The sequence below is a fragment of the Procambarus clarkii genome, chromosome 93, assembly GCF_040958095.1.
Source record: "Procambarus clarkii isolate CNS0578487 chromosome 93, FALCON_Pclarkii_2.0, whole genome shotgun sequence".
NCBI classification, from domain to species: domain Eukaryota; kingdom Metazoa; phylum Arthropoda; class Malacostraca; order Decapoda; family Cambaridae; genus Procambarus; species Procambarus clarkii.
In genome coordinates, this window is record NC_091242.1 from 8,267,973 (window position 1) to 8,280,042 (window position 12,070).

At 42.8% G+C, this 12,070-nt stretch overlaps 1 protein-coding gene and 1 long non-coding RNA gene across 7 annotated transcripts in view; one reads left to right on the top strand and one right to left on the bottom strand.

Moving 5' to 3' along the window:
- LOC138359852 (uncharacterized) overlaps positions 1 to 12,070 on the top strand; it is a 79,674-nt gene that overhangs the window by 22,921 nt on the left and 44,683 nt on the right. The gene's annotated exons all lie outside the window — the stretch shown is intronic.
- Positions 1 to 12,070, bottom strand: part of LOC123746808 (uncharacterized) — a 76,769-nt gene that overhangs the window by 2,672 nt on the left and 62,027 nt on the right. For all 5 annotated transcript variants that reach the window (XM_069319565.1, XM_069319566.1, XM_069319563.1 and 2 more), the window contains exons 3-7: positions 10,759 to 10,846; positions 6,637 to 6,776; positions 4,837 to 5,028; positions 4,111 to 4,329; positions 2,181 to 2,337 (exon numbers count right to left, since the gene is read on the bottom strand). In XM_069319565.1, coding sequence (XP_069175666.1) covers positions 2,181 to 2,337; positions 4,111 to 4,329; positions 4,837 to 5,028; positions 6,637 to 6,776; positions 10,759 to 10,846 — 796 coding nt within the window. The remainder of the gene's footprint in view (positions 1 to 2,180; positions 2,338 to 4,110; positions 4,330 to 4,836; positions 5,029 to 6,636; positions 6,777 to 10,758; positions 10,847 to 12,070) is intronic.

A 12,070-nucleotide genomic window follows, 5' to 3' on the forward strand; every position in this document is an offset into this window, starting at 1 on the left:
CCGGAAAATTATTATTAACCGTCATGTGCTCTACGTACAGCCCTCCAGAGCGGCACGTCTCCCTCTAACATCCGCCTCTGTTTTTGTCGCCGCTCCTCTATCTCCAGCTCCTCGCGACCAGCACTTATCCTCAACATTCACGCGTCTCCTAACATCATTACTGGTGCAGTCACTGGGAGGACACGCCCTTCATGTAAACTGCACCTACTTTCAAGAACATGAAGCGTGCTACGCCCCGCGCCCCCAGCACCACGAATTCGTTCGACCCATACACGTACGAACAGTCGTCGTCTTTCAAGTAAACCGTCGTCTTCCAATTCAAATTTTACAACGAATTTGACGTGTTCCAAGAAATTCGCCTTCTAGGGCAGTCGTCAACTGAGGTTCCAGTGTAGTTTAGTTGAAGCAACAATTTTTAAAATGAATAACGTATTTGGGGCTTACTAATGTTTGTAGTTATATACAAAATGTTTCACAAAATATTTTATTAAGCATAATACTTACAATACTTTGCAAATGTAAAGTATAAATGATAATGACAGCATTTTAAAGGACGGGTTTGCAAAGCCTTGAGGCAGAAACCAAACCTTGTGTAGACAGGGTAGTGTAATGGAGGCAAGTTGTACGAGCAATCTTGAGGTTATCTCGAGATGATTTCGGGGCTTTTTTTTAGTGTCCCCGCGGCCCGGTCCTCGACCAGGCCTCCACCCCCAGGAAGCAGCCCGTGACAGCTGACTAACACCCAGGTACCTATTTTACTGCTAGGTAACAGGGGCATAGGGTGAAAAACTCTGCCCATTGTTTCTCGCCGGCGCCTGGGATCGAACCCAGGGCTACAGGATCACAAGTCCAGCGTGCTGTCCGCTCGGCCAGCATATTATTAAACTTCAAAACCTAACTCGCCACTGCCACGATTGTATCCCAAGCATACACCAATCATCCTCCAACCCGTTCTCGCACTTTCTTACAGTCAATATGTGCAGCAATATTGCTGACTATACGAAAGTGCGAGAACGGGTTGCATCCTCCACCTCTCCCCCCAAGTCCCCCTTCCATCCAGCACCCACCCAATACCTCCTTCCCCTCCCTCTCCACCCTCCCAATAAAATTTTTTTTTATTGACTATTCATGCCCGTGCCACCTCTTGGGTGGCTTAATCTTCTTCAATCAATAATTTCTTACAAGTTGGAGTCCTATTAAATGAGAAGGCCGATGAAATTGCTAAATTGGCAATTCGTCATCCAGCGATACATGAAACAATCCAACCCAGCCTACAGTGCATAAAAACCACCGTCAACAAAAAACACCTCAACAACGCCCATCTACACCAGAGTACCAGAAGGTTCGCCCTCTGCAATATGGTATCTTCAGGCCACCAAGTTAGAAAGGTTAAATATCCCGAAAGGAATCCACAGGGAAATAGCAGTTCGGTTATATAGACAACGTCTAGATTACAGAGGCAACTGGGAGATTGGTGAACCCAGAAAGTGAGAATGCATCTTCTGGCAAACAATCACAGAAAAGCCACCACTCCACTATCTCCTGGAAGTGAAGCAACCAACGACCTTGGAAGAGTTAAGAGTCTCTGAATCTTGCAGTGACCACCCTGAAGCCATCAACACTGCCAGTCTTCTGGTCAAAAAAAAAGTTGTCCAGCAGCTGGACACCCTCAAACACTGTCAAGCAGTATCCTCCCCCGCGATAGCAGCCTGACGATTAAATGCCACCTCGGCACACAGTATACACTTACTGAACAAAAAATCTATCACTTACGGGCTATTCATGCCCGTGGCTCCTCTTGGGTGGCTTAATCTTCATCAATCTAACTTTTTTAACTTACGGGCTATTCATGCCTGTACCACCTTTGGAGATGCTTAATATTTATCAATCAGTCTTTGTTAATTCCTTATCCGCCTTGAGCAGAACAAGAGAAAACAGACCATACCTACCAGGAAGACAGCAGTCTGCAACACCGCGTCCCCACAAAGACCAAACCTTCTAGCCTAGCCTGCCTGGTGGAAGATGTCGAGTCAAATTTATGTTGAGCTGCTGGGTCAAGCCCCGGCTCGCTCTTGCAATCTATTGCTCGTTCCCTATACCCACTTCCCCGGACGCCCCTTGGGCATCTTGTCCTATATGCGATTCTATTCGATTCTCAACTCCTGTGTCTGATAACTCGCCTTTTTTGAGAGCTTCGCCTCGATGATGTCTGCTCTCGTGGATGAGGTCGTCGCGCAGTTCCTGGATCTCTTCCTCCTCCCGTCGCAGCTCGTCCTCCAGCCTGCGCACCAGCTGCTGCTCCTTCCCCTCTATCTTCTTTTCTAGTTCCTCGAGTTGCTGTTGGCACAGTTCAAGGTTAAAAGGACTTCTGGTACTTACAGGAAATGTAGATGTTTATCTCTCAATGTTTGGTAATATGTTTATTGTTTGTGATGTGTTTTATGTATTAACACGATGTACTGAACGGGGTGAGAATAGCTTGACCTACCTCATCCCTGTGTGTGTATTTTACCTCAAACTTATTTCAATTTCAATTTCTGGTACTTACTACGCGGATTTTCTAAATTGTTTTAATACATTTATTTTACCGAAAATCTATTGAGGTATATTTTTTTTTCTTTTTTTAATTTTAAGTTCAAAATTGACATGTTAATGAACCTTCACTCCGGTAAGTAATTTGACATTTGCAAGTCATTTCAGCAAGTGTTAGCTTAAGCTGTCACCGTTTTCATCATTACAAGTGCAAGCTACAATATGAAAACAAAACCTTACCCAGCTTAATAGTCTGAACATGCAACAGTCTTTAACATTGGAACTAGTCTGAACTAATTAAAAACCATACGCAGTTTATTTTTGTCTAAACCATTGAACACACCGTTCTTGGCATGCTGAGCGATACTTCACAGCAACTGCTTCTAGTCACTATTGAGAGTAGCTTCCTGCCACTGTTCCACTACATCCGGCACTGGTAGCATTTATGCCATTCTACTACCAAGCTTCCACGGAGCGGCAGGTGTGGGATGGTTGGATTGATGATAAAGATTAAGCCACCCAAGAGGTGGCACGGGCATGAATAGCCCGTAAGTTTGGTTGGACAAGCGTAGGGGTATATATATATATACTGCCCGCGGTCATTACTTTTACGGGCTCACCATAGTCCGTGCTACATGGACACTGTCCTGAGTAGCCAAATCTTTAACAACAACGGTCATTACTTCACGGGAGACATCTCCCGTCACGCAGGGTGCAGTCGCACCTCCACAGATCTCCAGTATCATCTATTGATATTGGTAATGGTTCAAAAGGGCCACCACTTACGGGCAATTCATGCCCGTGCCACCGCTTGGGTGGCTTAATCTTTATCAATCAATCGGTCATTACTTTACGGGCTATTCATGCCCGTGCCCCCTTTTGGGTGGCTTAATCTTTATCAATCGGTCATTACTGATCTTACGGGCTCACTGTAGCCCGTGCCACTTGGAAATTTTGTTTAGAGTAGCTGAATCTAAAACATTACTGACCATTACGGGCTATTCATGCCCATGCCACCTCTTGGGTGGCTTAATCTTCATCACTCAATTACTGACCAGCAGCACGTTATTTTTTTCCCATAACTTATTGATCCGGGGGACCTTTATCCAGAATCATCCAAGGGCTGGTATTATCCATTACACTATCACTGTTGAACTATGTTAATACTACACTGCTATCTTATGAAGTTTATTGGTGCTATTAGATTTATCCTAACGTCTATAGTTAGAGTTAGCCTCTCGTGAACCCAACATGCACGGTAAGCTATTGAAATTTCCTGAGAGAATAATTACACTAGGCATCTATGGGAGCCGGTCGGCCGAGCGGACAGCACACTGTACTTGTGGTCCTGGGTTCGATCCCAGACGCCGGCGAGAAACAATGGGCAAAGTTTCTTTCACCCTATGCCCCTGTTACCTAGCAGTAAAATAGGTACCTGGGTGTTAGTCAGCTGTCACGGGCTGCTTCCTGGGGGTGGAGGCCTGGTCGAGGACCGGGCCGCGGGGACACTAAAAAAGCCCCGAAATCATCTCAAGATAACCTCAAGAAGGCCATTACCAGGCATCAGGTCAAACATACCGTCTCTTCCTTCGGCGTGAGTGTTTCTGTAGTGCGTGTTACAGAGGAGATGTTGGTCGTCGTGTCCACCCGTGTGCTGGGCTCTTTCTCTCCACTCTCCTGCTCTGAAACTTCGACAAATTTATTTTTGCTCTTCTGCAGGGATTTTGCTTTAGCCCTGCTTTGAACTTCTTTGCTGTAGGCAAGGACGGAATCCAACTTATCAACATAAGGACAGTCCTGTGGAAGAAATATTGTATTAACATCCTCTGAAGTGGGCAGTTTTCACGTATTAGGTTCAGATTAATGTGCCTTTAACGAAATGCCAAGTGGATGGTATTGCTGGATAACAGAATTAAACCACCTACACTAACACTAAGGCAGGATTAAGACTTTCGTAGACCTCGGGTACCGCCAAGATATGGGGCCAAATTTGACAGCATATTCACTAACACAAGCAAGTCCCTACCATTTTGCTTTCATCTATGTCCTGAATATACCCGAATAAAATAAAAAGTAATCGAGTAAATCGATACTAAAAATCTAAAGAAATGGAAAACTATGACTAATAAAATATGTTTTACGTAGACCCTCCCACCATCTCTCGGCCCCTACGCCGTGTGTAATGGCTAATCCGGCACCAATAATCGATTCGGTCGTGTTGGCGGGGTCTCTAGGTCTTCCTCTAACACGACAAAATACCCTAACCCGGCAGGGCACCCAACCCCCACACATCAGTGTGCTCACCTTGCCCTGCTTGATGGGCTTCATGGCGCTGGGGTCGACGCCCTTCTCGGCCAGCAGGTCGCGACACAGCTCCAGGTACAGACTTTCTGGGTCGGGCAGCCTGGTGAAGACCCAGGAGAAGGCGGCGCGGAACCCCATGAAAGACATACAGGAGTGCACGCAGGCGTAGTTGTCGTAGTCTGTCCCCACCACCTGCAGCCGTCCCGGGAACCAAGCCAATGACGATAACGACTCGTTAACATTACACGCATTTGAAATTGAAATAAGTTTGAGGTAAAATACACACAAAGGGATGAGGTAGCTCAAGCTATTCTCACCCCGTTCAGTACATCGTGTTAATACATACATATAAACACATCACAAACAATAAACATTACCAAACATTGAGAGATAAACATCTACATTTCCTATTACACGCATGGTCAGTAGAAATCATAAGTACCGGTATATTATTTATAGAATAAATTATTCTTAGGTTCTGGTCAGTGAAAAAAAGATAGTGCATTCATTTGCGCACAACAACAGGAATAATTTGTGCTTATCCAGCAATCAATAACCGTAATTGATCAATTTAACACTGACACGCGGCCTAGAACAACCCTATTTAACGATGAGAAGAAAAACAATCCAAGGATAAAAAGGATATTTAGGGCAAAGCCGGCAAGCTGTAATGTAGAAAAACCATTAAGACAACCAGTCTAAAGCTATTAAGCATGTCAATTAATAATGACATACTTTTAGACTAGTATTTAAAGTGAGATTAAATGTTAAAGAGGACAATGAACAGCAAAGTTAGTTTAAGCAAATCCTAAGACTTAATTAGGGAACCATCAAGAGTTTGAAGATGCAAAATTAATAAATTAAAATAAGATCTCACTGAATACGCCGATTAAAAAATAAATTAAATGTTAAACTATGCATGAAGCTATTTTATTTATTTATTTATATACAAGAAGGTACATTGGGGGGTTAAGAGAGTACTTTATAATAATAATGATTTTACATTGTTGTAAAGCCACTAGCACGCATAGCGTTCCAGGGAAGTCCTTAGTCAAATAGATAATTTTAACTAGATCATTTCCAGTAAAATTGACAGATTTTTTACAGGGACATTGTAAGAAATTTTAAAGGTTGAACTCAAACCAGTTATTTGAGCAATTATCTGTTGCCACAAAACCAAGTTCTGTTATGTATACGTCGACTCAAAGAGCATAATTACCTTCATCAAAAACCGCTCAACTCTAATGAATACAGAAGTTTTAAGACTTATTATTCTGATTATCGTTACTATGTAAACCTGTTCACCTTTTCATCCCTCCATATTTGGAATGCTCTTTTAGAGAGCCAGAAAAATTTGACACGCAGAAATTGATGCCAAAATACCTATGTAGAAGCTTACTGCACAGACTAGGTTCCTTACACATATATAAACCCAACAATGGTAGCTACCATAAATAGCCAACCCACAACACTACCATAACTGACAGATGCAACCCATCACAGATCAACTTTAATTCAAGACTCCAAAGATTAGTTATGATGAGAATTGGATACCGTTATACCCCATTGTTACTTAAAAGTCAATGTCTTTCCCAGATACTTTCCTCGCCTCACATGAGAAAACGCTAATAGATTTCAATGAATTCAACCAGATAAGACGGTATAGACTTCAAAATATAGGAGCAAACTATATCAAGTTCCCACAAATTTATATACTTTGAATTGCTTAGTCTATATAGCCAAGAGAATGCGCCTTAAGTAAAAGCGGATGTGCATACAGTAAGGAGATGTAATACTGACGACATAGGGGGCGCTGGGTACACCTTCGGCGTCTACTGTGAGCACTCCGGGCTCACCCTCTGTGGGTCGCATCACAGAATTCTGACGCACTTTCCTCCCGTCAAGGTCCACGCCTCGCTCCACCACCGTCATCAGCTCACCTGCGATACCCAGAAACACAAGACAGATTTATTTCAATATCCGCATTAATGCAGCTACCCTAGACTGTATGTAGAGTGAGTGAGTGTACTCGCCTAATTGTACTTGAGGGGGTTGAGCTCTGGCTCTTTGGTCCCGCCTCTCAACCGTCAATCAACAGGTGTACAGGTTTCTGAGCCTATTGGGCTCTATCATATGTACACTTGAAACTGTGTATGGAGTCAGCCTCCACCACATCACTTCCCAATGCATTCCATTTGTCAACCACTCTAACACTAAAAAAGTTTTTTCTAATATCTCTGTGGCTCATTTGGGCACTCAATTTCCACCTGTGTCCCCTAGTGCGTGTGCCCCTTGTGTTAAATAGCCTGACTTTATCTACCCTATCAATTCCCTTGAGAATCTTTAATTTGGTGATCATGTCCCCCCTAACTCTTCTGTCTTCCAGCGAAGTCAAGTTTAATTCCCGTAGCCTCTCCTCGTAGCTCACACCTCTCAGCTCGGGTACTAGTCTGATGGCAAACCTTTGAACCTTTTCCAGTTTGGTCTTATCCTTGACTAGATATGGACTCCATGCTGGGGCTGCATACTCCAGGATTGGCCTGACATATGTGGTATACAAAGTTCTGAATGATTCCTTACACAAATTTCTGAATGCCGTTCTTATGTTGGCCAGCCTGGCATATGCCGCTGATGTTATCCTCTTGATATGGGCTGCAGGGGACAAGTCTGGCGTGACATCAACCCCAAGTATTTTTCTCTCTCTGACTCGTGAAGAATTTCATCTCCCAGATGATACCTAGTATCTGGCCTCCTGCTCCCTACGCCTATCTTCATTACATTACATTTGCTTGGGTTAAACTAACAGCCATTTGTTCGACCATTCCTTCAGCTTGTCTAGTTCTTCTTGAAGCCTCAAGCAGTCCTCCTCTGTCTTAATCCTTCTCATAATTTTGACATCAGCAAACATTGAGAGAAATGAATCTATACCCTCCGGGAGATCATTTACATATATCAGAAACAAGATAGGACCGAGTACAGAGCCCTGTGGGACTCCACTAGTGACTTCACGCCAATCCGAGGTCTCACCCCTCACCGTAACTCTCTGCTTCCTATTGCTTAGGTACTCCCTTATCCACTGAAGCACCTTACCAGCTACACCTGCCACGTAAGCCTCTTACGTGGTACTGTGTCAAAGGCTTTCCGATAATCCAAGAAGGTACGATTCATGTGAAAGCACACACAGCAGGAACTGGTTTGCGATCTCCCACTACATGACATTTGTTTAATATATGACATTTGTTTAATCTCCCACTACATTTATATGTTTAATATTTATAATATTATATGTATACCGTATATTTGTAATATTATGTATGTTATTTTGTTCAAACTTTTGTTCAAAAGAAAATGCAGTCCTCCCAGCCTTTTCTTTCTTGCTTAATCTTTTTCACCTGGTCGTAGAATTCTATTAAGCCAGTCAGGTAAGATTTACCCTCCTTGAATCCATGTTGTCGATTTGTCACGAAGTCCCTTCTCTCCAGACGTGTTACTAGGTTTTGTCTCACATCTTCTCCATCACCTTGCATGGTATACAAGTCAAGGACACTGGCCTGTAGTTCAGTGCCTCTTGCCTGTCACCCTTTTCGTATATTGGGACCACGTTCGCCGTCTTCCATATTTCTGGTAGGTCTCCCGATATGTGTGTGTGTAATGTGTGTGGTGTGGTGTGTGTGGTGTGGTGTGTCCTGAGTAGCTATGCCGCACAAACACGTCACCGTCTCACAGGACGGGTAGTCTTACGTGATCAGTAGCTTCACTGGTAAGGTCTAATGCATTTTGAGAATCTCAAGAACACGATAAGGAAGGAAACTATCACTGGAAAGCGTCAAGCCACAACGCCTATATAGCACTTGGGAGGGGTCAGGATAAGGATTTGGGACGAGACGAAGGGAAAGGAATGGTGCCCAATCACTTGGACGGTCGGGGATTGAACGCCGACCTACATGAAGAGAGAACCGTCGCTCTACCGTTCCAGCCTAAGTGAGAGGGGCAAGAAAGCAACAGTGGATGAAGTAATTACAAAGCTCCAGGGACCTGTCAGTCATGTAGTGGGAGATCGCAAACCAGTTCCTGCTGTGTGTGCTTTCACATGAAGCGCTGTTAGTTGTTTGAGTGTGTAGGTGCCGTTATTTGTGGCTCGAAATGTGGCATAGTTGCAGGCATGAAGATACATGTAGAAGGGAATGAAGTACAATAGCGCACTAGTCTAGGAAAATAATACCCCACTATTGTATATTTGTATATAATATACACTTTGATACACTATTGTATAGTGTAGCCTGTATTTTCTATCCCAACCCGGGATCCTGTTCATCAGGATCCCGGGTTGGGATCGAAATCTAGTCTACATTTCCTCATGTTTTCAGGTTATGTTAAATGCTACGAACAATTTATTTATTGCACATTTGTGAGTTAATGGTGTAGAAAATCGCAGGTTTGATATTAATGCAGGTGTGTGCCAGGGTTGTGTGAAGTTACCTTAGTTATTCAATATATACATGGATGGGGTCACCAGGGTGGTCAGAGGATCGAGTATACCTGAGGCTAGATTCACGAAGTTACGCAAACAATTACGAACCTGTACATCTTTTCTCAATCTTTGGAGGCTTTGTTTCCAATGGTTAAACAGTTAAGGAGCTTCGAAGCACCAGGAGAATGTTTATAACAATAACAACAGTTGATTGTCAAGTTTTCATTCTTGTAAACTGTTTAATAAATGTAACCAAAGCCGTCAAAGATTGAGGAAAGATGTACATGTTCGTAAGTACTTGCGTAACTGCTTCGTGAATCTGGCCCCTGGTGGTTTGGCCTAACGAGTAATACCAAAGTCGATTTTTATATATATGCAAACGACGGTTCTTTTCGGAGGAAATTAGGGAACTATGTAGACTAGTTGAAAACTGAAGTGGGCAAATGATACCAGGAAAATGTGGACATGTTATGGTGAAGAGAAATGTGTATGAAGCTGTGGAAGAGGTAGATCAGTTTAAGTAACTAATTTAGTATTGTTTAGAGATGAATTTGTGCAATGAAAGTCCGGATAGGACTCTGGAATGGATCCATGCAGAGGACCTGCATGAAATAGTGGTGCAGACTATGCATCGTTCAGAGTCGATAATTATAAACGTGGAAATTAAATCAAGAGGTACAGCGGTAAAGAACGACTCTGATAAGCATGTGTGGTAAGAATGCAGAAAATGATGTAACTAGCATGGAGACGAAGGGCAATAAACCGGAAGACTGAGGAGAGCATTTTAAATTCTTGATTCAGTATGTCAAAACTATGATATAGTAAATTGATTAGGTGTATGGAAGTGAATTTAGGTTATGAGGAGCAGTGGAAGGCCGAGAAGAAGATGGCGGACATTGTCAGCCAGTAGACAACACAGTATATAGTAGAGAACTATGTTGGTTAGCAGCTATTTTTAAGTAATACAATGTCTAATGAAATCGAGTTGCTGTTGTGGATGAGTGTAGTAGTGCTCTTTTGTCCATCATGCTGCATGTTGTATTAATGTAATGAAAGTTATATTTGTTTAATGTTTGGTCATTTGATGCCTAGCACCTTTTACTTTACACATGTCCCGGGATGATTGTCTCCCCACACCATGAAGGTGGGAACCAGGCAATAACCATGTGATTGGTTTTGGTGGGTGAGGTGTCGTGGTGGGGTGGGAGGTTATTGGGCAATGGTTATTATTGTTCGGTTTGTTGGTTAGGTGGGATACTCGTGTCTGCCAATTGTGCATAGTGGGCAGATACGAGCAGCTTCGTCTGTGATAACAGTTGGGCAATAAACAATTGGTTTCAGCAATTTCGTGCCTTCAGAGAGAACAGCACTATTTAGCAGGCATTAATTAACGAATTGCTTAATTGTTAAACTCAAAGCTTTATTGAGGGTATGAGAGAGAAGACACTGACCTGTCCATGTGTAGTTGGTCATCGAGCACGCAGCGACATCACTGTACTCGTTCGGCACATTTTCAATATTGAACCAAATCCCGGAGTACTGAAATATTATAAAAAAGTAATGTAGTAATGATAAATTAACTAAGACACCGAAATTAGGAAGTAGATTACGATTTAAAAAATATAATTAGTAATAAAAACAATCTATTTGTACTTAAGGGCTCTATAGTTGGATTCTCTCTCTCGTCACAATCTGGAATCCCACGTTCGAATCCTGGGCTGGACAGAAGTGGTTGGGCACGTTTAATTTCACCTAATGCCCCTATTTACATGGTGTAAATAAGCAACCCGTCCTCTTAAAAATAACGTCACTTTTGGCTCGTATGCGCGCTATGGCTAAATTTGGGCGTAATTTGAAATGAAATCTACTCACAAAAGTGACGTTCTGTTCCGTTTTCTATTTGAGTCGTCCGGCGTACGCGCAGAGGTTATAAGAGGACACTTTAAATTAACGTTTTTCATAACGTTTTGGAACTTTATGAGAATTTCCTGCCCACCTAACCTATCAGAGGACCCTTAACTTACTGTTGTTGAAAAAAAAAATCCCAAATTTATTTTCATATTTTTTTTATTTTCAAATTACGTCCAAATTCGGCCATACGGGCAAACGGCCAAAAGCGACGTTATTTTTAAGAGGACAGGTTGCAACAAGTATAGTCGCCTGTAGTATAAGTAAGTGGCAATTTATATAAATTAAATAATTGCTTTACTGAAAAAGGTAGTTTACCTGTAAGTTGTTTTAACATTTATTCAGCGACTATCTTGAGGTTATCTTGAGATGATTTCGGGGCTTTAGTGTCCCCGCGGCCCGGTCCTCGACCAGGCCTCCACCCCCAGGAAGCAGCCCGTGACAGCTGACTAACTCCCAGGTACCTATTTACTGCTAGGTAACAGGGGCATTCAGAGTGAAAGAAACTTTGCCCATTTGTTTCTGCCTCGTGCGGGAATCGAACCCGCGCCACAGAATTACGAGTCCTGCGTGCTATCCACCAGGCTACGAGGCCCCCCTACTATACTCTACTATATATTAAATTCTGTGAAATTTTCCACAAAAGTCTATTTGGAAGCTTTAATATATTGCCTATGGGAAGGGTCAACCATGTAAATAAAAAAATTAGATTTTTACAGCCTTGTTCATTCGAGAAATTTTAAATATAAATTAATAGCACTTTCAGATGGGGAAGGACCTGCCGTGTTCTTCCCATACCACACCTGCTTTGAAGGCAAGTGCGCAACATTACCGGGGAGTCTACTTTCACTGCAC